Raw genomic sequence first — 24,899 nt, 5'->3', positions numbered from 1 at the left:
TGAGTCACCTACAACTAGATAATGTATCTCATCTAGTATTCAGTAGATGGATAACTTTACTGTGCAGCCACCTGCAAATGAGAAATTATGTTTTTACTCTACAGATGTCTGGCCTCAGGATGAACAGCAAGACAGGACTTGAGGACAAAATCAGCTCAAAACACTTTAGAAGGCGGTTGGTCAGTATGGCAGGGACATACCCGCGTTTCATTTATAGACTTGTACAGTCTATAGCTTCATGGATTTACCTTCTTACCTATACTTGTTATATACTTGTATATAACATACACTGAAAGAGCGTCTTCTAAGCAGACCTGAAGCATCTAATGAGTCCTTGCATGCCTTGTGTGATGTTAAGCAGGTAGTTTGTCTGGGGCAAGGGGTAGAGGAGGAAGGAAAAATGCATTGAAGAGTTTACCTAAGCTTATCTTGCAAGCTTGACACTGTATACATACTTTCTTTCAAAAGATCCTTGTTTTGTACATGTTCTAGGGAAAAAAAAAAAAGCCAAACCCCTGATTTATACAAAGAGATTTAAGTTTCATCTTATTGGAGTAGCCTTGCTTTTGTGCAACTAACAGGAAAGTTCCTGTTCTTCCTAAGTTGTAAGCACTTTCTTTGCTGACTGTGTAGAAGAAGGAGGAGGAATCAGAAGGCACAGTGAGGTGGAGAGGACCTGAGTTCACCAACTACAAAGCGCAAGAACAATTCTAGACATCGAGAGGTATGTTAATCTTGTCATTTACCAGAATGATAGCTTGCACATTGAGAGGCCTTTTAACGGTCTTTATACGTGGGCTAGGTTTTGCATTTTCATTGGTCCAAAGCAAATACTATAATGGATTTACAGGGTAAAGCTGAGAACGAAATGGTTCGGTTGCTGATCTCTGTGTATTCAGGTACTGCATTCTGCCAGAAGTGTACGTGGTAGTTGTATAAAAAATCAGAAAATAAAACATATGAAGTAAAAGCCTGAGATGCACCTAGATTCAACATTCTGTGTGTGTAGAGTATTTAATGGACCTAGTATACTGTGCTGTGTTTGTATCATTGGAAGGCTAAGGCCATGCCCACAGAGCAGCAAAGACGTTTCAGGCTGCATAACACCACCCTCTATTAAGGTCTGCATACCATTAAACCAGCTGGAGATGGGCTGACCTCCAGGACTCCTCTGGGCTTCTGGATATTCACCCAACTACTGCTGCAAAAAAGGTCGTCTTCATTTATAGCAGACTGCAGGACTGGGCTCTCCTCGTCAGAGCCAGCCTGGGTTCTGGTGAGGCTCACGTTAGCAACCTCCATCCTTGCTTACTGTAAGCATCCCTCTCCAGGTGTGAAAATACACAGGAGTGAAGCAGTTAGTAAAAATAACGTTTTCAAGGAGTTCTGAGCAAGTAGGTAAGGGGATATCATGACTGCTTCATTACTTTAAGGGAAACATGAGGCAAAAAATCAGACAGAAAAAAAACTTCAGACAGAAGAAACAGTTTAACTTGCACTGGCACAGGTCGCTGCCCACACCCATGCAGATGAGCTGGAACCATATTATGGGCATTATGCAATTACACTGGTAGCAAAAATCGCCCGTGGGGAGAGACCATAAATATTCTTAGACCTTAGGAACGTGAAGGAAGAAATTGCAGGCAATAAATTTGGGTAATAATCTCTGGGAGCGAAAGCCAAACTGTAGCACGCTTCAAGACTTTTGTCTTTTATTTTCAGCAGCAGCGAACGATGGGTCTTGCCTGGGTGGGAGTGGTAGCAGGGCCCTTACCAGCACTGGTAGGGGTATGCCTGTGGGATAATTGGATGCTAAGAGGATACGCAGACTCATTCACTACAACAGCAGCAGTTGGGTGTAACTCTAATGAGAGCCATATAGGGGATGAATGTGCACTTTTCATCACTTTAATTACTGCAACCTATCCAATCATGTCACCTATTATGATGTAATTATGAGATCAAGCTGAAGACTAATCATTTGTCCCACTGCCACATATTTTGCAGTTTCTCACAGCTGCTTGGTAGTCTTAGGTCATAATTTTTCTTACTTCCAAGTGAAATGAAATAAAGTTGCTAATCATCCAGATTTTGAAGACAATCAACCAACCAGACGTGCCATGCTGCCGTCTTAAATTCTGTCAAGAAATATGGGGCAGAATGTTCCTTTCATTTAAACATATTGTTTTAGGGTTGCCTTGAAAAATATTATGATCTAGAGATTCACGACACTCTTTGTCAAAACAGAGCCTACTATTTTATAACTTACTAGTTGGCAGCATCCTTGATCAATTTGTCAGTGACAAAGCTCTCATTGTTTTTTATAGGTGTTCTAAAGAGTTTTCCTGTTTCTGTAAGGTATTAACCCTCATGCATTTAGAAAATAACAACTTTTTCCCCTTAATACATAGGTAGTAGGTAATTTTTAACTGTAATTTTTTTTTTTTTTGAGGGGGAGTTCACAGCTGAATTTGCGTAGTCTGCTTTTTTTCCATGAGAAACAAGTAGTCTTAATCATTTACTCATGTTTATGAGACTGCATCCAAGTAGGAGCTAAGAAACTACTTGTGCAAAATATGAAGCAATCCTGTGGTCACTTCCAGGAATAACCAATTATGTTTGAATCACATGCCTTTTCAATAAAGGCAGCAATTGGTCTAGTTATGTTCTTCCAAAAAAAGTGTGGAGTAATGGAAGGTGAATGTGAGTAAGCAGAGTTTACCCATTTCTAATATAGCGAGTGTGGCACTTATTCTTGTGTATACTGGAGACAGCCGTTTATGTACTGTTTTGTTAATCATTATACCCCTGGCTATATGAGTAAGAGCTTAGAGAGCTGAAAGCAAATACAAGTATGAGCTGAGTGACTGCCTGCTTTAACAGAAATCATCCAATTTACACCAGATCTAGCCCTTCTTCCTAATTTCAAGTGTTTATGCCACATTGCAGTTTTCTTGCAGGATGCAAGATGAACTCGGGCAGAAAGCCTCAGGGCTTGAAAAGCAAGTCCAGAGATGGCCTTCTTTCCCTTCATTTGATTTCTTTGGAGAGAGAGGGATTGGAATCATGCTTATTAATTTAGTAATCAGTGATGTGAGGGACTGTGCTCCCTCCGCCCTCCCCACGCTCACTTCGGGCCCTATGGAAGTCTGCACTCCTCAGGGCTTCACAGAAGTAAGCCAGTTATGCATAGTGGAAGCATGGCTCATAAATCTGCAATAATCATTATGTACGGAGAAAAAGCTTCTTGTGCAACTTTTCCACATAGCATTGCGGCATTACACCAACGAATTACAAGGTCAAATTCTTGTAATTCATAACTGTCACAGCTGTGGCTTACAACTGTATATATAGTTTAAGGGTTCACTGTTAATTGCTTTTAAGGCCAGGCATTTGATTAGTAAAAAACTGATCAAATGTCATCTGTGTTTGTAAAGACCCTTGTGCCTTTTTAAAAATAATTTCAAAAAAATACGGGCTTGAGTTTGAATATTTTCTCATATTTTAATTACAGTATTCATTGTATTATTGTGCCTGTTTATGAAATAAAATATTTAGAGCCTACCTTAGGTTCCTTGTCAAAGATAATTGGATAACAAAAAGTAAACATAGCAGGTTGGTGAATATTCAAATCAGTTTTATTCATCACTCATGCTTGGAGTTTGTGTGGCTGGGTTTTGGTAGCAGGGAAGGGGGCTGCAGGGAGAAGCTTCTAGAAGCTTCTAGAAGCTTCCCCAGCTCCAAGTTGGACCCGCCTCTGGCCACGGCTGAGCCAATCAGCGGCAGGGCTAACGCCTCTGGGATGACGTATTTAACAGGGGAAACCTGCAGCAGGGGAGGAGATTGGAATGTGAGAGAAGGCCCTGTGCAGACAGTAAGGTCAGTGAGGGAAGAGGGGATGTCCCCACAGCCTGTGGTGAGGTGGCAGGCTGTCCCCCCTAGTCCATGGAGGGGAGCAGATGCCCACCTGCAGCCCGGGGAGAGAGGAGCCCATGCCGGAGCAGGGGGATGGATGCCCCCCAAGATGGCTGCCGCTCCATGGGGAAGCCCATGTAGAGCAGGCTGTGCCTGAAGGACTGCAGCCTGCGGGAAGGGCTCATGTTGGAGAAGTTTGTGAAGGACTGTCTCCCGTGGGAGGGACCCCATGATGGAGCAGAGGAAGAGTAAGGAGTCCTCCCCTTGAGGAGGAAGGAGCAGCAGAGACAAGGTGTGAGGAACTGACCCCAACCCACGTTCCCCGTCCCCCTGCAAATTGGGAGTGGAGTTGAGCCTGGGAAGGAAGGAGGGGTTGGGGGAAGGTGTTCTAAAGTTTGGTTTTACTTCTCATTGTCCTTGTTTTGATTTGATTTGTAGTAAATTAAATTGATTTTGTTTCTCCTCCAAGTTGAGCCTGTCTTTTGCCCATGACCAAAGGTGGTGAGTGATCCCTCCCTGTCCTTTTCTCAACCCACGAGCTTTTCTTCATATTTTCCCCTCAACCCACCAGGGCTGGCAGGGAGGAGTGAGTGAGCTTTGTGGTGCTTTGTTACTGGCTGGGCTTAAACCCCGACACCTCATAACATAACAAATGATAAATAATTGAGAATTTTTACTGCTTAAGGTTAGGTTTGTGTGGACAGTATGATTTCTCAAATATTCCTTCCCAAAGTAAGAAATTTTGGCATCCTTCTGTCTGCTTCTTTTCATTAAAGATACTGTATTCTTAGCTATGGTTGTTCTTGGCCCCAGGGTTCACACACAGTCCTAAAGGCCTCTTTCAAAATGTGATATATGTAGTTGAGACCTAGTTAGGTCTGCCCCCTCTACTTAAATTCAGCCTGCATTTTAATTGTTTGTCTTATATCCAGTACAGCATTTGTCCACCGAAATCGGATGTGATTTACCCTCCTTCCCTTGAGCATGATGGTATTTTAGGTGCAGGGTGGCAGAGCCGGGCTGACTGCCTATGTGGATTCAGCCCAGGAATTCACCTCCCACGGGCTGCTCACCTGCTGACAGCAGACTCTGGGGCCAGGGCCAGGCTTTCACTGGGCGAGCAGCTCTGCTGCCTAATCTTCATTTCTAGCTCTTGCTGCCTGGGCTTGCCGAGTTCCCACTCTAAAGGCTCTGTAGTAGATGTGTTTTCTTACCTGTTTTGTACACATTTGTCCACAGCGGCTGAAAAGCTTTGAGTGAACCCTTTGTGGCTTCATCTGAAGACATTCCTCCAGTGGATGAACAGCGCTGAGCATCTAGGAACAAGAGAACCTTCAGCTGGCATGACCAACCCTGGCAGAGAGTATCTGTGTGTGGCTAAAACCTCTGCAACTATCCCCACTACCCAGCCTCATGTGCCCAGAGAAACAGGCAGCTTCACAGAGGAGATGCCATGGGGCGGCTCAGCTTAGCGCGGCACAAAAGGATGCAGGATGCGTGCCCGGAATCCCAGATGGTGAGCACGGTGGTGGTACAGTCAGCCACAGCTAAGGCTGTGCTGGTGGCTGCTCAAACCAGGGCAAAACTAACCCTGGTAATAATTACCTGGTATAATCCTGCAGCGGAAATGTATAGTCCTTCTCTGTAGAGAGGACCTGAGTCCCTGCAACTTCTGACTTTCTCACGTAGCACCCTGCTCATCCAGGAATTATGAGGACTCAGCACCTTTTCAGGGGTTGCCATAATCTTTTGGGCTCAGACCTCTGCTGTCTATGTTTGAATACTGTATCATTTATGTATTTTTAGGTATTTGACCCACTGTTTCAAAAAAGATGAGCATGCTGTATTAATCAATCATCAGGATTCATGTTAGCACTGTTGAACTGTTTTCTGACTGACTTTGTAGTTTTACTTGGAAAAGAGAGATCAAATGGATTTTTATTCATTCTCATGGCATTATCTAATCCCTCTCCCACACTCCTGTCAATATGCCCTCCTTACTAGAGGTCTGGAGAGGCAAAACCTACCCTCTAAATGGGCAGGAGCAGGAAGCCCAGCTTCCTCTTGCTTACAAACCACTGTTGGAGCACATGTAGGTTGTCCCGCGTTGCTTTCCCCTGGTTGCAGAGGCTGGCTTTGGTGGACCATGAACCTTCACTTACTTCCTCTCATCTTAAACGCAGTATTTTTTCTTGATGTTCCTCTCCCTATGGTAGCGTCCCAGGGATTTCGTTGTTGTTTTGATCTGTGGAATTACATTAATGCAATAAACTAGCAAACACTGAAGCAAAAGAAACCAAACCAGCATGACAGAGATACCACAGTCAGAAAATAGTGATAACATTTGCAGACAGGCGTTCTGCCAAGTGAAGGCTAACTTGTTGCTACACAAAAGAAATATTTATAGCTAATTTATTTTACTGGTCTTACAGAAATACACATACAGACAATTTCTCATATGTATTATCTTTATCTGAAAAACATGCAAAAAAAGCATTAAACTATTTTGATTGGCATAGACATTGAAGTGTATGTGTCTAGGCACTCTTTCTGGACCTGGAAACTCTACCAAAGGAAGCATTACTACTTAGTAGTCCTGCTTGGGCAGAATCTCTGCCTTCAGCTTAGTTCTTGGGCCTAATCTAAAGCACCTTGAAGTTACTGGGGGAGCCTGTGTTGACAGCAGCACCAAGTGCTCCTTTGGGCCTGTACTTTCCGAATTCTGATGCTGTAATATTTCAGGATACTGGCGTACCCATAGGTCTCCTTTCTGCTCAACTTCTGCAGCTTGCGGATCAGTGGAAGAAAGCATGTGCCTGCATCTCAGCTGTTCAACCTTCACTTAAATTGTTGTTAAGATGGGTATCCACCAGTAACTGGACTGCGAACACAAATGCCTGGGGAGGTTGAAGAATACGGTCTCTTCTGCACTCTCTGCTGTGCATTACTGCAAAAGGGCACATTAGCCTTTTTCACAGAATACTCTTTCTCTGTTTTGTAATTTAGTCCATATCCCAAACATTGCTGGAAAAGAAAAAAAATACAGAAGGATCTTCTCAGAAACAGTTATTGCAGTTATTGTTTTAAAATAAGAAATACTATTATATCTGTTGTGATCTAGAGATTTTTCTCTTTCTAGTGCATTCCTTTCTTCTTTGAGCTCCACTGAGTCCTTTCAGCATTAGAAGAGGCATGTGTGCGCTTGTGTTTGTGCATGTAAGTAATACTGGAAAAATCATATACTTTTCATAAGCCGATTTATGTCTTTAATCTTGGGAGCATAAACATATGAACCAGTATGACATCCCTTGTTTAAAGCTTCTCCTGTCTTAGCGTGCTTTACCTTGAGGTAGTGTGTGTCATTACAGCTTAAGCATGTCATTGTTTTGCAAATCTTTTGGGACTCCAGATGTGCTCGCAATTAAAGGCCGACTCTTATTATTTGTATGATCATAACGCAGAGAGAGGTCACTGCTCTTTTGTGCAAGATCACATTCAAACACACCGGGAGCAGCAGACCCCGCTCCCCAGGCTTCTCTCTGTTAAGGGACAATGATGTATCCTCAGACCTAAATTTAGTTCACAATAGCAGCTGTTAGAGTGAAGGTTCAAACCAGCCCGGTCAAAGGGTCCCTTTCTTGGCCTTACTTCCCCTCTTCTGGTGCTCACCTGATGTTGTGTTGAGCCAATTCAACTTGCTGAGCTAGCAGAACATTTTCTTGACAACAAGGTGAAAGGCTTTCTGCTGTGTCAGGGACCTGAATTAGCTCAGTAGAGAATCAAAAAAGCTCCAGAGGTGGTGTAAGGGGGAATGACCACGCTGCTAGGGCAGGGCAGGGGAAACTGAGGTCTGGGAATGTGGCGGGGAAGGGGCAGGGAAAGGGAGGAGGGAAATGTCAGGGCTGCTGGTTTTCAGAGTGATAAATCCTCTCAGCCTTGGTGTGCACCCTCACGGTTAGTGTTCAGGTGTAGCTCCGTGTGCCCTCCTCCCCTTGCTCTGGCATCTGCCTCACTTCTCGGTGAAGAAAACTTCCTCAGGAAGGAAACTCCCTTCGGCTCAAGGAAATTTCCTCAGCAAAAGAAAAGGAAAAGCTGGCTCGATACCCAAACAACTGCTTTGCTGTGGGTCTGACAGCACGTCAGTGGCAGCACACACAGCTGGGGGCAGATAATGCGTAGGCTGTTTTAAAGCATTGTAATAAATTTAAAATCAGTACATCCAAATTGAAGTGACTGCTGTTGCAGTCAATGGAGATGTCAGGCTCGGTTCGGTGGCCTAAACAGAGGCACCTCCTGCCCTTTGAGATGCTCGGACGATCCCTCTGGCTCTCAGCTGCTGGTCCTGCTGCTTGGCCCCCCCGGGATCCCCCCACCTGCCCACAGCCCAGGACCCCACGGCAGCTGTTGGTATTCCAGAGGAGTTTGAAACCCTCAGGGGATAAAATCTGAAGAGTTGGTGGGGCTGCCTGTGGTGTTGGCACACCTTCGTGAGTTGAGACAAAATGTTGGCTTTCCCACAGCATATACCGCTTCACACATTAACACAGGTAGAAATGATGTGCTGGGTTACCCTCCCCAGGATTTCTCATGTCAGTAGTCCCAGCTAACTGTGGTCTTCCCAGGGGATGTTTCCCTGTCCCTCCAACAAGAATGGATCAGACATATCTCCAGCTGTTTGCAACAACCCTGTGTTTGTCTGTTGAAGGCTCAAAAAGATTTTAGAGAACTTGTTTGAAATTATTTTTCTTTTTTTTTTTTTCCTGCTATGAGCGTCTTTGCTTTTCCTTCTGTGAAGAAAGGGAACTAACTACTTGTTGCTGTGGAGCAGCAGCGGTGCCTATACCCAGGGGCACTGCTGAGCCGAGGAGAGGATGACAGGAACTTTTGAGGAAGAGGGACTGAAAGTCTAGATATTTACCAAAAGCTTAGCAGACAGTGCATCCAAACAGGACTCCCGCAACACACTTTCACAGCACAGGCAGGTGATTGAAATGGTCAAATCCAGCCCCTGCTAACTCTTGTCTCCATGGTGGGCCCTGTTGCTTCTCCAGCTGTCAGAAACTCCATGCAGATGGGCTCTCTTCTGGATTACTGGGTGAGCAATTTCTTTTTACAAAACTACTGGGAGATGAAATGTTCAGGTATTTTGGAATACCATGGAAACCAGGAGGTGTTAGAGGTAAAGCCTTTTATGGGAGATGCTTATGCAGGCTGAGCATCTGACTGTTCTGAAGATCTCTACAAAGATCATGTAATCTATACTACTGCTTCTGCCTCTTTTGTCTTTTTCTCCTAATCTTGGCTTTATACCTTATACACTGATCTACATGCTCAGAGCAATAAGTCACTCCCTCTGCAGCATGCAATCTTCTTTCCTTCTCTAAACACCCTTGCACATCTTTTCCATGCAGTTGTCTTCAGACATGCTGCATCAGACCATTTTACACTTACACTGTTGACCTGCCTGCTACTTGTGTATGTTGAAATCTAGTTTTCCTCAAATTTCAGACTGCACATTTGATTAGTAACAATCAGAAGATACCTAATAGATAATACAGTTGAACAAATCACTAAAGAGCTTTGCAAATACCTTGCCCATCTATCCTCTTTAAAGCAATACAAAAAGCAGTGCAAGCTTTATCTACTTAACAGCAGGTTTTTATTGTCACTTTGTGCTAGCTCTCCTTCTCCCCGATGTCATATAGGATGATTATACAAACATAGCTTAGTAAGCCCTGGTTTTTTTTTTTTAAATTTGAATTTTTTTAGCAGCATAGTTGTAGATCCATGTTACCCTTTAGCATTCCTTATATTTTCTATCCTGGCTTTGCTTTCACATCTCTTGCTATTGTTAATCTCCACAGCTCAAATTTGCCTAGTCTGAAATCCATCATTGTACATCATTTAATGTGACATTTCTCCAGTCATCATTGCTGCAGATCAATAGAAACAAATCCCTGTCTCCTGACTACTTTAGCTAAGTATCTCATGCATGACTGTCTTTCCAATTTGATCCAGTTTAACAGTCTGCTTCTCCGCCCTCCCCAGCCCCACTTCTCTAATCTTCAGAGATAGATATAAATCTTGAGCCAGACTCCAGGGGGTTTTTCTTGTACGGTCTTCCCTCTGTTTGTGCAAAGCGCTCCCTGACCGACTGGCTGCTATTGCCAGACAAACAGCTGCCTTAGCAGTTGCACTAACAAATAAAAGAGGAGGGAGGCAGGGGCGGTGGAGGGAAGCCTTTTGCCCTTAAGGTCCTTTTTCACTTACTTTACTGAGAAATTCAAAAGCTAATGAGCGCCCAATGCTGGAGGGAAAACAGGAATAATCTGCGATCTTTGGAAAAGAGTGAAAATCTGTCACCACTAGTGAGTGCTTCACATCAGCATATCTTTTCAAGGCTACCCCCACAAGACAAAGGGGTTAGAAACTGATAAGTAAAAGCTGAGATTTTCCTTTTCATTGCTCTGCCCTGTAGGCTGGCTGCAGGATTGACAGGTCTCTCCTTTCTCACCTCTCCCAACTTCCCCCCATCAAGACAGGACTCATGAATGTGGTCTAACTTCAAGGAATTCTTAGTGCTATGTAACTGGACACAAACAGTCCAGATTAGACACAGACATCTGGGAGCTTTGGCTGTCCCCCTCCTTGCCTCCTCAGCCATCCTCTTTTCTGTTTTTTTTTTTTTGCTGTCCTTCCAATTGCTGCTGTGTGCTGTGGTTTTGTGAAACTACGTTCAGATGAGTTTAAATGGCAGCTGATGGTCAAGCATTCAATTTGATGAGATTTTAGGTGCCCGACTCGCACATGGGAGCAGATTAAAATTAAATTGCTGGAGTGGCTATTACCTTGAGCTGCTTGGCCTACCTTTCTGATGGAGGTTGCTGCCACTGGGGCAGGGATGATGGCATGGCTCCTGGACTGGGTCAGCTAGGAGCTGCCCTGTAATTTGAGAGCTTTTGCTCTGGAGTGTTAAAAGAACCTGAAGCTGGCATCAGTTTATGTTAATGTATCAGGCTGTAATCTTTGGCAGCCCAGGAGATGCTTCCTAACTGTTCTCTCTGGCTGCAGGGGTACCCCTTGTGTCTGTGCACTGGGGTGTATGGTGGAGCAAGCTGCCAACCTGACTTTGAGCCAACCCATTTTAGCCTTCTGCTATAAGTGCAGCAGAGCCCTAAAACTCTGTGTCTTAGATCATTAGTCTGCTGATATTGTACCATTCATGTATACATACGCACAATCATGTGCATGCTCACGTATGGGAAAGATTTGTCTTTATGGATCATGATAATTTCTGGTATAAAGAAAAAGTTACTTGCTTTACTGACAGTAATAATGTGCATTTTTTTTCTCAAGTTATGATAGCCCATACTCATTATTATCGGGGCTGATCATTTGTCTCTATATATTTCTATTGCTCTCAAAGGAGTTTGAAAGATGAATCCATAGTTTGTGAGATGCTCTGATATATACTGCTGTTCAGGTAGGGAATTGTAATAGAGTTTGCTTTTCTCTGTTACTCACTACACTGTTATTTGTCTCCTCATTCACAGTGTTCTCACTTGCAGATCCTCTCCCTGTGCTGGTCTTTGGGATGAAGGAAATTATGTTCTGTAAGTAGGTCTGTAATATAAAGGACAAGGTTTATTAACATCTCACAGAATTTGGATCCCTAGTTCTGTGCCAGGATGCAGTTTTATGGAAGAGATGCACCTAAAAATAACACTTAATGCTCCATCATTTACACATTTTACAAACCCTCCTTTTAAAGTTCGGTTTATAAAGCCAATAAATACTGTCTTCCTGAAGAGTTCCTGAAATTCAGGTGAAAAATCCCAAGACGCAGGTGACTGCTAGTATTTTTTCGGCCAATGTGTTAAAAGGAACATAAGAAAGGAGACATTTCACTGCTCTTTTTTTTTTTTTTCCTTTGAAGGTGCTGGTTTATAGGATGTTACAGTGACACCTGGTGGAAAACAGTGTTGGAAGTTGAAGGAAAATTTCTGCATCGCAAAACGAGTTGTTAATTTGATAATCTCTTTAATGTTATTATTTTATTAACTATCTATTTTGCAGTAGCAGTTAGAGCCCATTTGTGCAAGGTATGCATGTACTACACATATATGAACGTGCAAATGCTCACTTACAGGAATTATCAGCTTCAATTATAAAGTTAGGGTTAGTTGTGTGTATTTGATAGTAACCAAATTTCCTTGCCCTAAGAGCCAAATGCCAACATTTTTATATGGCTGCCGACTTCTTCAGGCTTTCAGATGCACCTTGATTACATTCCTCACCAGGTTCTTAACTTGATCCTTCTTTCTCCCTTCCCACTGCTCCTCTCTATACATCCCCAAACAAGACCCAAGACATCCTAACAATCAATTAGTTCTGAAAAAAACCCCAAACCAAAACAAAGTGTTGAATAATTAAATGCAATTAAATGAATTTTTTTTTTAAAGATTGAACTTAGACATATTCATTTACCTGGGCTACATGTAAGCTAGTAATTTAAATCCATGCCAGGCAGCATTCTTAATCCCGAGTGATCACATAGATCAACTATTAAACTGTTAGAGTTGTCCCTGGCTGGTTTTGGTCCACATCAACACTAACCCAAATAATAACCAGGAACAGTTTGGGATATAGTAAAAGCTAGGAGCCATTCCCCATAGGTATTTCAGTTGTGGCTATACTCTTTTGGAGCATGAGTACCTGGGGGTGCTGGTTGACAGCCGGCTGAATATGAGCCAGCAGTGTGCCCAGGTGGCCAAGAAGGCCAACAGCATCCTGGCCTGTATCAGAAATGGCATGGCCAGCAGGAGCAGGGAAGGGATCGTCCCCCTGTACCGGGCATCGGTGAGGCCGCACCTCGAGTCCTGTGTTCAGTTTTGGGCCCCTCACTACAAGACAGACATGGAGGTGCTGGAGCGTGTCCAGAGAAGGGCAACCGAGCTGGTGAGGGGCCTGGAGCACAAGTCTTGTGAGGAGCGGCTGAGGGAACTGGGGCTGTTTAGTCTGGAGAAAAGGAGCCTGAGGGGAGACCTGATCGCTCTCTACAACTGCCTGAAGGGGGGTTGTAGCGAGGTGGGTGCTGGTCTCTTCTATCAAGTAACAAGTGATAGGACGAGAGGAAATGGCCTCAAGTTGTGCCAGGGGAGGTTTAGATTGGATATTAGAAAAAATTTCTTTACTGAAAGGGTTGTCAGGCATTGGAACGGGCTGCCCAGGGAAGTGGTGGAGTCACCATCCCTGGAGGTGTTAAAAAGCGCCTAGACAAGGCACTTCAGGACATGGTTTAGTGGGCATGGTGGTGTTGGGTCAACAGTTGGACTCAATGATCTTAAGGGTCTTTTCGAACCTAAACAATTCTATGATTCTTTGAGTGATTTTTAAAGTGTGGATGTGGGTTATCCCATGCCACCTGCTAGGGTATGGGTGTGGGTACATTTAATTTACTGGTACAGATCTACTAGCCCTAGAGACCAAATCCTGAGGGTCCTAAATCTCCTAAAGGCCTATCCGAAGCACAAAGTGCTCTGCCTCAGGAAGAAATTGCAGCCTACATCTGCTGTCACCAGCTTCTTCTTCAGTTTTGCTGCTCATGTGAGCTCTGACAAAGCTTCTTCAGCCAAGATGAGCTGGATTAGCAAAAAGCTACTATTTAAGCAGTCAGACTAAACTGGCTTATTTTGGCTGGAGCTAAGGAGTTCCCTCTTGAGCAGCTTTGCTGTTGGGCTGCAGCAGGGGCAGCATCCTTTTGAAGTGGAGAAGTGACAAGAAAATGGGGCAGTAACCCCCTCACCTCTGTAGCTGAAAGCTAAGCTCACCTTAGACAAGTCTTACTGTCATCTAGGAGTTCCCTTGAGTGGTGATGAGGAGGCAGACATAATGCGCAAGGAAATCCCCAGATGCTTCCCAGGACAAATGGAAGAAAAGGAAGGAGCCTGCTCCACAAAGCCTGTCCTTCCTCTGACCACCTTTAAGCCATGTTCTTGGCAATATCCATCAGTTTTCTCCAGCCTGGCTTATCTTTTCCTCCTGCCTTGGCGCTTTTAGCTCCTTTCGCCTACCAGGCACGGGTGGGCTGTGCTGCAGCCCAAATTGGAGAAAACAGCATCAGGTTAATGCTAACCAATTCACTTCTGTTGTTGCTGGGTTAGTGTTAACGAGATTCTTAGCCTGGTTTATTGCATGACTGCACGAATGTTTGCTTGGCAAGTGAGTGGGGCTTGGGAAGGTGTGGTGGAAAAGTGGATCCCCTCTTTAAGCAGCAATGACAGGATATGTCAGTTTAAACTGATCATCAAAATGCTATGTTATTTATAAAAGAACACATTTTATTTATAATGCATAATACACATGCACAAAAGTGACATAACATGGATTCATATATACATACATATATGTAAGCTGGATAGATTTCCTACTGCAGTTCACAGAATGACTCTGTGGGTAGCTCTGCCAGTACAACAGAGATGTGCCACAGACCGGGAGCTGGATGTATCTTAAGCTTGAATTCCCACTGACCTCTTAAATGTGAGTCTCCAACTTTACGTAGGACTCTTCACCTCTCTTTAAATCAGATATATGATTTATCCATTGGCTTCAGTTTTATTCCATGATATGGGCACAAACTTACCACTACAACTGTGCCCACTCATGTAGAGACCCCCTGGCAGATTGGCTTTTGTTAGTTTGTATCTACACTGCATCAGAAGGCAGACAGGGGTCTGTTTTGGGTGGTATTTTGGTGTGGAAATGGAACATTTGGAAACAGCCATTAAAATAGAGAATTAATGTTTTTGTACTGACTGATATGAACTGTAGTGTTCTAACAAGGTTATTCATCATCATAAACAATTTTTCTTAATTGTATCAACTTGAAAATATTTAGAAATAGCTTAATCATAGTAGAAATGAAGATTAGGCCAGTTTTATCTCACTCTTTCCCTGTTTCCGTGTTGCTTGGAGCACCTGATTAAAGACATTGCACTTAGTTTCCTCTTTACTTTAATGATATTTACGTAAGGAGATATGCTGACTTTCATTGGTCAACTCTCTTGTTTCAGTAGTTTAATGAGAAACTATGAAATAGATCTTGTGCAATTTTAAGAAAAGTGCTCTGCAAGCTGAAAAGTTGTTGAAGGAGTGGAGTGTAAACAAAAATTTAAAAAATATTTAATAAACTGAAATGCAGAAATTTCATGGTCATGTCTCCATTATCTAGACTAAAAGGAGTTCATATTGCCAAGGAAAGAATCAGATTGACAGGTGACATTTTTTAAGTTATGAGGAACACTTGCGTGTGGGATTTCCTGCTAAACAGACTTGCTGCTTTTTACTGTGTATGGATTTCTGCAGTGTACTGTACTTTCTCAAAAAATTGTCAGAACTTACGTACAAGTAATTTGGTAACTTTTGAAAAACTGTACTTAATCTTTTGAAAGATAGATGGCTATTAGCACTGTAGGAATTTTCTGTTACATATCAGCTTTTTCAAAATTATTTTAAAGAACATATCTGAGTAAAAGCAGAGTTTCAGAACTAATTTTTAACATTTGAATTTGTGGAACTTGGTAAGGAAGAAGTCCCATTAACCAGATTGCATAGGTTTTCGTTTTATACTTTATATACTTATGTTCCAAGAGCTCCTGAGCTACTATAAATGCTGAAGAGCCTGAGGGGTAGTGGAGAGAAAACTTAGTTCTTTCAGCTTATTCACTTTACTTATCAGTTTCTGTCTAGTTTATGACTTTTCTTATATAAACCTAGGAAAACTGTAAGTTCACAAGAAATAGTCTGGGAAACTGTGGCTTGCCCAATTATCTTAAACTAGTTTCAGCTGCTTTTTCAAGTCATCTATGCTTTAAATTGTGGGTATTTCTTTAAGTATTGAAGTAAGTGGTTATATCCTTAATCTTATGCTTTCTTAGTGTTCCTTCGAGTAGTTGAGTGGAATTTATTATTTTTCTTTCTACTGATGCATGACAAAGATAAGCAAAACCTCTCAAATCCAAACAATAGTTCTGCATTAGGCTTTCAGGAGTTACCTCCTTGTTTCTATTTGCCTGAAACGTTGATATTGTTTAGAAGACCATGTACCTTTGGCCTGTAAAAAGGACGTTTTGTGCCTTGGGGCTAACTGTGGAAACCTACTGCAGAGGACTATCACCTGCTCCATTTTATTTCGTACATTTGTCTGTGCATTTAAAAATATTTCTAGTTTTGCACACTTTGAATGATGTGAAAAACCAAGCACCTTAGCTCGAGAGCACTTTTGACAGGAGAGGAGGGGCGGTCACCATATGGCTGCTTAAAACCCCTTCAAAAGGAGGCCAGACAAAAGGCATTTAGCTTTGAAGGAAGGTCTTTCTACTCCCAAGAGGTCAAAGCCACTTGGCTTTGTCATTTGTGCCCAACATATTTATGAAGCATTTGTGATTGACTCAGTGAACCAGAATCAGGAGATGAGACCCAAATTCCTACTTGAGATAACTTAATTAACACCAACTGATTCTGCCAATGTCTTTGTTTGATCGTACTCTGAAATTAGTCTCAAGTGAGAAGCTATTGGTGTGTCAACAATAAATTTCTTCAAATGAGGAAACGTTATACAAAGAAAATTTGTTTTACAAGAAACCAATGCTTTAATATATTTTAATCAAAGAATTTTGGAGAAACATTTTGACTCTTTGTAAAAATGTATGTATTTCTCTTATAGGAAGAAGAACTTGGAATTACTAACCTTTGCAATGTTAGTGACATCACTGGAGCGGTGAGTAATGGTTTACTTTGTTAATTACTGACATTTTATGTTACTGCTGTTTCAATAAAATGGGTACAATGATCATATTGTCAAAGACTTCACATAAATGTGCACAGCTGCCTGTCTGGCATAAGTCAGTAGGTTGTGTGCTTAGATTTGGCTCAAATTATTAAAGACACAACTATCTTTTTTGTTTAAATAAAATGTGTAAAGGATGTGGGTCTCTGCTGTGAGTCATGTTCACATTTGTGATGTACAAAGTTCATAATCACTCATTTTTGAGAAAATGAGTCAAAACTAGTGTTCTCTCCAAAATGCAAATCATTAAGACTGTTTTATTCAGCTACCTTTGTACAGTTGTTTATTTTGTTTTCTCAGTGATTTGATGGGAGAAAACTTAAAATGATAGCTGTTGAAAATTTAGAGTTCTATAGGACTTCAGATGGTTGTGTCTGTCATCGGGGGCTCTTTAGCTTAATGTGAGCTTTCCATAGGAACATTCTTGTGAGGACTTTAGCTGATGTTCTTCTAGTTCAGATTGCAAATGTAATTCAAGTTGGTGGTTATATATACTCTTTGGAGAGCAGTGGAGAATTCAGTCATCAATATTTTCCACAGAGACTAGTGAGAAGTAGCCTCTCAGCACCTGGTATCTAGGAAGGCTGGGTCATTTATGATGCTGGGACGATAAAAGGCTCTGTTGTCATGACAATACACAGCAAGGTTGACTCACTTATTTAGGTTACTGTGTATCTTTGCTCAGTGTTATCAAGTCTTACTGTTTTTTTCATGAGGCTTTGCGATGCTTGATATCAGTCTCCTGCTTCCAAAGTTGTTCCCTTCCAGCTTCCCTTTAAAAAAACCAAACGTACATGACCATTAAGAAGTGGATGGGACAGAATAAACAAGAAAAGTCCAACATCAAATCCAAACCACATAATATTTATTACATCTTTGAAAACTCATGGTTTTAAAGTCGATGCTTTGCCCTTTGGAGAGCGGGGGGCTTGCATTGAATGGCTTCCCAGTGTGCTTGGCTGTGCTGCATAGTGCACATCTGTGACTTCTCCACAGAGAACAAGTGGTAAAATAAAGCTGGGAGAGAGGCAGCACTAGCCACATACATCACGGCTGGCTGGGTGACTGGTTCCCAGGCTGTCTTAGCCAGGGCTCCTTCTGCCCCGGGGCTGTGCACCAGCCCTTTCCCAAGGCCTATGTAAAGCTGAGCGCTCTCCCCAGGTGACAGTCACCGTCTGCTCGGGTGTCCCGAGTCCTTTCAGTGCTCTCGTTACACGCGAGGCTGTCAAAGTCTTTAACAGAGGTGAGCAGGTAGTTGAACACCTACTGTTTTGCACAAACCGATCTCTAAGAATGACTTATTTTTTCTTCTGCTCTATATTGGATTTTACAATGAGAAGGGCACTATACAACATAACTCCCTTACTGTAGCATCTGAGTACCTATAATCTTTGGTGTATTTAATATTTTTGTTACAGAGTTTAACTGCTGTAAATGCCTATTTTATTGCTAAGGAACAAGGATACAAAGAAGCGAAGTGACTTGGTCATGTGGAATGTTTTACCGCAGCTGAATATCGAACTATTGTCCTCACCCGTAGCACCGGAGTGTCCCTTCTCTTTAAAAATGTGCTTTCAAAGTTCTTTTTAAAGCCACCCTCTGCCTTTGCAGTGCACACAGGGATGTCAGGTTTGGAATGCAACGGTGCAAATCAATTGCCCGCTGGAATGTGTGAGTATTGCCTTAGCCTTGGCTCTATAGCACTTTTCTCCAGTCCGTCAAGTACCTTATCCAACGGCAGATGTGGAAAACCTAACCAGAGCAGTGTTTCTATGAAAGGATGGAATGTCCATATTTCTCCTCAGTACGTTTATAAATTCTCTTTCAGGAAGCCAATAATTCTTGCTGTGGGAGTTACCTGTAATATCAAAAGTTTTCATTGTGTTTGTCAAAATGTGGGGACGTTTTACAGTTCATTAAGCTCAACCACTCACCCAGATTTTCAGGCAGTGAGAAAGAACTAGTGCTTTTCAGGATTTTACTCTACTGGGGCCTACTGGTTGTATGCAGATGTAAATGAAGCACATGGTCTTTACTAGCTTGATTTCTTGCTTTTACTAAACCAGACGGATGAGAATTAACACTGGTCTGGGACAACTGCCATGATAGTTTTTAAATTGCTCTTCTTTCTGGACATCTTGAACATCTGAAGCTCATTCATCCTTGGCATCATTTTAATGTTGACTTTCTGGTTTTTCAAGTGTGGGTTTTCCTTCTTCCATTATTTGCCAGCGATAAGGTTTTGTAGTGTACTTTCACTGTAAGAAACTTTTAATTAATTGATATTATCTGTTTGAAATACTCTGTGATTATATTTATGTTAATCCTGCATTTTATTAATTTGCTTCTTGGCAGAACAAGACATACACCAGACCATGTGAGGTAAGTTAAATGCTATCAGATCAATACAAAAAAAGTCACTATTTCAGTGATTACTATGTTCACATAGTGCTAAGAAATGCAGTGTAGATACACAAACTTATCAATCCAGGTCTAATTGTTTGTGCTCCCTAAAGCTGAAGAATGAGTTGAGTACCCGAATCCTTTCTTTCTAGCATGGTGGCTAAGGAATCTTTGCATTAAATACTGCTGTGTAGCAAAGAATATTGCTTTAAAGAAAGAAGACTAATCACACCAGTACAGAACACAGTACAGACCTATTTAAACTGTGTTCTAGGCTCTCACAGGAGTCTTGTTCTATCCAGTTTTTCATTAATGCCATCAAAGATGATCCGGAGAGGATGCTTTTTTAAGGCTGGTATGACACCAGCTTGGCGAGAAGCAGAAACAAGGAGTGGGAGCTAGAAGACAAAACACACTCTTGACTGAGTAGTGAGTCCAAATGAAGTAAAATGCAATTCGGTAAGGGGCAACATGTTGCCCTTTAGAAAGACATCTCACATGGGGAGTGCCTGGTCTGTGCTGCAGATGGACTGGCGTTTACAATAATAAGTATGAGGCAACGAAGTGCTGCTAAAGAGTGCCTTTCTGGGGCCCTTTTAGCATTAGCGTATAGCGTCGGATGGGATGGGGATGAGATGATTGCAGGATTGTGTTTGGGACTGTTGAGACCTCAGTATGAAGGTTGTACCCAGATGGGGGCAACACACTTCAAGCAGGTGATGGAGGAGTTGGAGGGAATCCCGAGTAGAACACAAACCCACTGGCAAGCTGGAATTTGATTGAAAGGATTGATTTTTTTCATGCTTTTTAATCTGTGAAACTGTGACCATGACAAAGGTTTACAAATATGCTAAATGGTGGGTTTGGAGTGTAGGAACAGCCCAAGAAGTAACCAACTTACTTTTGTAGAAACACAGAATTAGTGTGTGTGTGGGGTGGTGGTTGTTGTTGTTATTTTTTTCTTCTTGTCTGGCCACACAATATGCCAGTTAAATTCACTAACTCTACAAGGGCTTTTGCGGGATTATCTTTCCACTGGATCAGCTGGCTGACTTGACTCCCCACATGGTCAGGCAAGCACCAGGTCACTGCATGCACAGGATCAGGTCATTGCAGTCTGCAGGGGAAAGGAGCGGGTGTAAGAGGGGGCTTTTCCTTTGGCGTTGGCTCAGCTCTGCTGTGTGACTACACCTTGGGACTGAAATCTGGTAGTATTGCTCCTGTTAGATATTACCTTTCACCTAGGAACAGGGGAGTGCCACTGAACTCAGTGGGAATATTCACATGAAAGCACAGCAGAATCTGGCTCATCAGGGGCATATGTATGAGGAGAATATACGAGGATTTCTTGTTCTCAGGCAGAGCAGATGGCAAATTTTCCTCAAAATTTCTAAGACTAGGAGCTTTAGTAATCCTCTTACCTCAAGCAAAAATTGGATTTATGGTTAGGACAAAGATCAGAAGAAGAAAGAAAAACACAACAAAAAACAAATAGTCGGAAATGTCTGTGTTAAATGAAGCAGAAGGTACTATGAATCAGCATGTAATCTGGGGACATTGTCCCCTACAAACTAAACAAATCTTGGTTGTAAACGAAAGCTCCAGTGTATGGTTGATAACTGATGTCTGCTAATACCCGCATCTTTGTCTGCTAACAGTCACGATAAGTCACTTGGAAGTATTTTATTTCTCTGAATGTGAAAACATTGGAAAAAACTTGCACTTGGCACTGAATGCCTAAATGTGAGATAATGTATATAGAAATATACTGCTAAGCAAGTTTTAAAATCCATCTCAGCTGCAACTGTGTTGTCTGAAATAAATAACATGCTTTATCAGTTTCCGTAGGGTGCCAGAACTGTATATCCTGGAATCATAGGAAGAGTGATTAAAAAAATTTGCTCACTTAACATAATGAATTACATCTGAGTTATCTAAAGGTTAATTATCACTTGAAAGATGGCTGCTGTATGAAGCAAACTTCAAGATTCTATAGGCCAAATTAACCTGCAGAATCAAATGAGCCCAAATAAAATGCCTGTCTAACAGAGCTCAAACCATCACTTCTCAAAAATTTTGGCTTTCCAGGAGACTCAGTCTTGCATGTAATTTTTAAGCTACTGAGACCCACCTGGAAAATGTTACTACCTCTTCTTAAGCTCTCTACCTATAAAGCAGGGTAACCCTCTATCTACGTTCCCCACCTAAACTGAAGACTCTTAGGAATTTTCTGTTCTTAGGATGTGAGTGTGGAGAACTCACTGCTCTGGGCTATTTGTTATGTTTGCAGCTTGTCGACATGACTGTACCAGAAGGAGTAACTACTAACAAGGAAGTGTGAGTTAGGCATTGCTGCTCTTACAAATTACTAATTTCAACTATGTTGAAAATTCACTGAAAGTACATTTGTAAGAATGTGCCTCATTCGTAGGAAATACATGAAGCAGGAAATGGTGAAATCCAACATGTGGAACATATCATTACCAAGTTGAAAACCATTACCTCCTAACTCTGTGGTTGTCACTGAAGTCTATTTCCAACTTTAATGTAGCCCCATATTTGTGCTTTCCACAAAGGTATAGTGTGTAAGGAGGAAAACCCCAATTCAGTGCGCAGTGAATTGGTGGAAAGGCTCTTGGGAAGATCTTTGGAGTGAGTTTGTGATACTGCTATGTTTTAGAATGAATGTAATGATTTCCATGGGGTTTGTATATATTTAAAATGTGTCTGCATAATTCCAGGAGGAAGTTTGCCTTTACACAAAACTAACCAGTGAGTTCTATACCCTACGTGGACATTTTCCTGTAAGTTTTGGTGTAGTGGTGCAGAGGATGCATATGGAGTTGAAGCACTAAGTAAGTCTGCAAAGGGTCCTGTGTCCAATCTGCAGTCTGATAAATTCAGTTTTAAGATTATAGTCTTGTTCTATTATCTGGATTTCTTTGAAAAAATAGGAATGTCTTGAGTGTTTTGATTAATCAGAAAATTACCACTCTTCTTTTAACAAATACAATGACGTTAACTCTACCTTATAGTAAAACTTTTTTCCCTCCCTTTCATGGACATAAGACTTTTTGAATCCAGTCTCAACTGTTTAAGATGATACTTTGTTGAGCAGCCATCCTTGACCTGTCTGCTATGTTGAAATCATTGCCACAACCTCCTGCAGCTTATATGGGAATGATCGGGCCAGTACAGTGCTATTGAAGTAGGCCCCTTGAAAATCTCTTCAGAAGTCTCCCATACTTTCTTTAGGTTTCTATTCAGCAAAATTTGACTAAGTACCTGTAACTAAAAGTACATTTCCACAAGTGCAGAGTTGTAGTCACATTTGGTCACATTGAGCTTGGCCCAGTTCAGGCTTACTTATCAAACTGTCTTTAAAATGTCACGTGATTTATTCAGCAACATTTTCAATATATTCTTTTGTGTGTTTTTATTGGCTTCACAGCTTTCAGGTGTGTGGGGTAATAGGCTTTTACCCTTAAGACCCAGAGATTGCCATGAAAGGTTTTTTCTTACTGTTGTATTGTATTTTCCCCTCAGATTACTTGAACAAGCCTAGAGCACCATTTGCATCTACTATTGGAAACCACAGTGTCACATTGGGGTGGAAGCCAGCTAACATCTCTGGGGTGAAATATATTATCCACTGGAAGTTCAGTCAGCTCCCTGAAGACTGGAGGTACACAGAGGTAAGGAAGGACACTTCCTTTTACTTTGCAAGGAAATAGGTTCTTCTCTGCTCTTCATTTTATTTTAGAAAAATATTGGATAATATGTCAGGCATACGATGAGTTTTGCAAAATCATGAGTAGCACAGAGAAGCTGAGAAGTGGGCAATTATTCCCTGTTTCCTCCAACATAGAAATAAGGACCTTGATGGAAACTAGCAGGTAGCAAGTTCAAAACTAGCAAATGAAGGTATTTCCTCACAGAATGTGCAGTTAAAATGTTCAGCTTTCCTGGCACATGTGGATGTTAAATTACTAAATTTAAACTCCTAAATATTAAAATTACTAAATGGACTTTGAAAAGTGACTGGACAAATAAATGGAAGAAAAAATTGAGTTCTACTAAATGCAAACATCGGCATTGTTTCATGTTCAGCCATGCTTATAAAATGCCAAGACTGAGAGTATTCAGGAGAAATATCACTGTAGGTTTGGGGTTTTTTTTTATACTTTTCCCCAGAGAAATTTTTCTGGTTCTTGTCGAAGACGCAATACTTGGCTAGATGCTAGATAGACCTTTGTTCTGACTCAGTATGCTTACTGTCATATTATGTTCTTTTGCATCAACTATACACTTCTTATCTTGCCATCATCTCTTTTAGACCAATTTACAGAGCATGGAAAATTGGTGCCACAAATCAAAGGTGAAGATAATTTGCTAAGCAGGAAGTTCTTCTGAATTAAACATTGGTGAAATAATGGGGAACAATGACTTTAGACTGTAAATATTTTAGGGTAACTAGGAGCCTTTGGATCTTAAACCTGTAGTAAATGTATCAACAGTTTAACCTTTGGATCTTAAACCTGTAATATATGTATCAACAGTTTAAAATACATTGCCTGTAATATGTTATTATTTTAGGGTTTTTTTACCTTATTCTTCAAATTTACTATTATATTGCATCCATCCTTCCATCCATCTGCTCATTGTTTAGATTTGGTAGCATGTTCTGAAGAAAAGAGAAGAGAAAAAGTTCTGAGAGGATGGAAAATCAAAGCCTATGCTGAATATAACTCCCAGAATTTCCTCTTATTTAAACTTAGGATGCTGCACTTTTGTATCCTAAAATATGTATGTTGTTGTATGAGACCTCTTTTGCCCTGATAACACCCTACATAGTAGCTGCCAGATGAAGGAAGGAAAAAATGCGATTGTGTCTGTGCATTAATCTAGGTAGTTTCTGAAACTTCATATACAATCAAAGACCTTCAAGCCTTCACAGAATATGTGTTTTGAGTAGTTTGGATCATTACATCTCAGCTACGGCTCCATTCTCCATCTAGTCCCAGTTACCAGACACATGCTTTTGGAGTTAATGAATTGCACTGTTAATTGCATCTTTCAGGACTGTATTCGAAACATTCAGGTTTCCTTGTTGTTTCTTTCACAGAAAACATTGATGCTTATCTTCAGAATGATGTGTATGTTCTCTGTTGGGTAGCTGCAGAAAACCGAACTAAAATACTACAGGCTTTTTTTGTTTGAACTAGGAGATTTAGGGCTGCTTCCTGCTTTTAGTTTTAAAAACGTGCACAGAAACAGACATGGTCAAAATTGTGAGGGCACATTGGATACTTTTGTGCATAATTATGCATGTGATTTTGACTGAAATAAACACACATTTTCCTGTGCACTAAAAAAAGTTAATTGTTGATGAAATTTTATGCTGTCCCTAATCATATTTATTAGTATAAATGAATCAACAACTATGAAACCTAAAAATGTACCTAAAAAAATCTCTTAAGTGCCATCCCAGAGTCGGTTGTTTCTACCTCTTGCAGCTCCTACGACAGGTCCTGCCATTAAAGATATTTAGAGTTCAAGTCCAAACACTGTTGAAGTTAGCTGGTTTCCACCACTTTTTCCGAATGAATTGATTGTTGGATATAACTTGCTCCTGACCAGTAGGAATCAAGAACTGCTGAGAGCCTCAAGAGGGCATAGCTTTCAGTTCTACTCCACCTTCCCAAACAACACTTAGAGAGCCAAAAAGAAAAGA

The 24,899-nt window shown here is 41.5% G+C and overlaps 2 protein-coding genes across 2 annotated transcripts in view; one reads left to right on the top strand and one right to left on the bottom strand.

Moving 5' to 3' along the window:
• Positions 1-1,302, bottom strand: part of DCBLD1 (discoidin, CUB and LCCL domain containing 1) — a 51,321-nt gene extending 50,019 nt beyond the window's left edge. The window contains exon 1 of the mRNA XM_010568778.1: positions 1,132-1,302. Within this exon, the coding sequence (XP_010567080.1) occupies positions 1,132-1,302 (171 nt within the window). The remainder of the gene's footprint in view (positions 1-1,131) is intronic.
• A 13,904-nt stretch (positions 1,303-15,206) lies between these two features.
• The window catches only part of LOC104832539 (proto-oncogene tyrosine-protein kinase ROS-like), a 25,923-nt gene continuing 16,230 nt past the window's right edge, over positions 15,207-24,899 (top strand). Inside the window, 8 exon segments of the mRNA XM_010568777.1 lie at positions 15,207-15,329; positions 16,640-16,693; positions 18,374-18,433; positions 19,118-19,144; positions 21,939-22,020; positions 22,712-22,860; positions 24,074-24,227; positions 24,682-24,873. Coding sequence (XP_010567079.1) covers positions 15,207-15,329; positions 16,640-16,693; positions 18,374-18,433; positions 19,118-19,144; positions 21,939-22,020; positions 22,712-22,860; positions 24,074-24,227; positions 24,682-24,873 — 841 coding nt within the window.

The sequence above is a fragment of the Haliaeetus leucocephalus genome, unplaced genomic scaffold (genome assembly GCF_000737465.1).
Source record: "Haliaeetus leucocephalus isolate CR32 unplaced genomic scaffold, Haliaeetus_leucocephalus-4.0 Scaffold256, whole genome shotgun sequence".
Classification (NCBI taxonomy): Eukaryota; Metazoa; Chordata; class Aves; order Accipitriformes; family Accipitridae; genus Haliaeetus; species Haliaeetus leucocephalus.
This window is presented reverse-complemented; position numbering and strand designations above follow the sequence as displayed.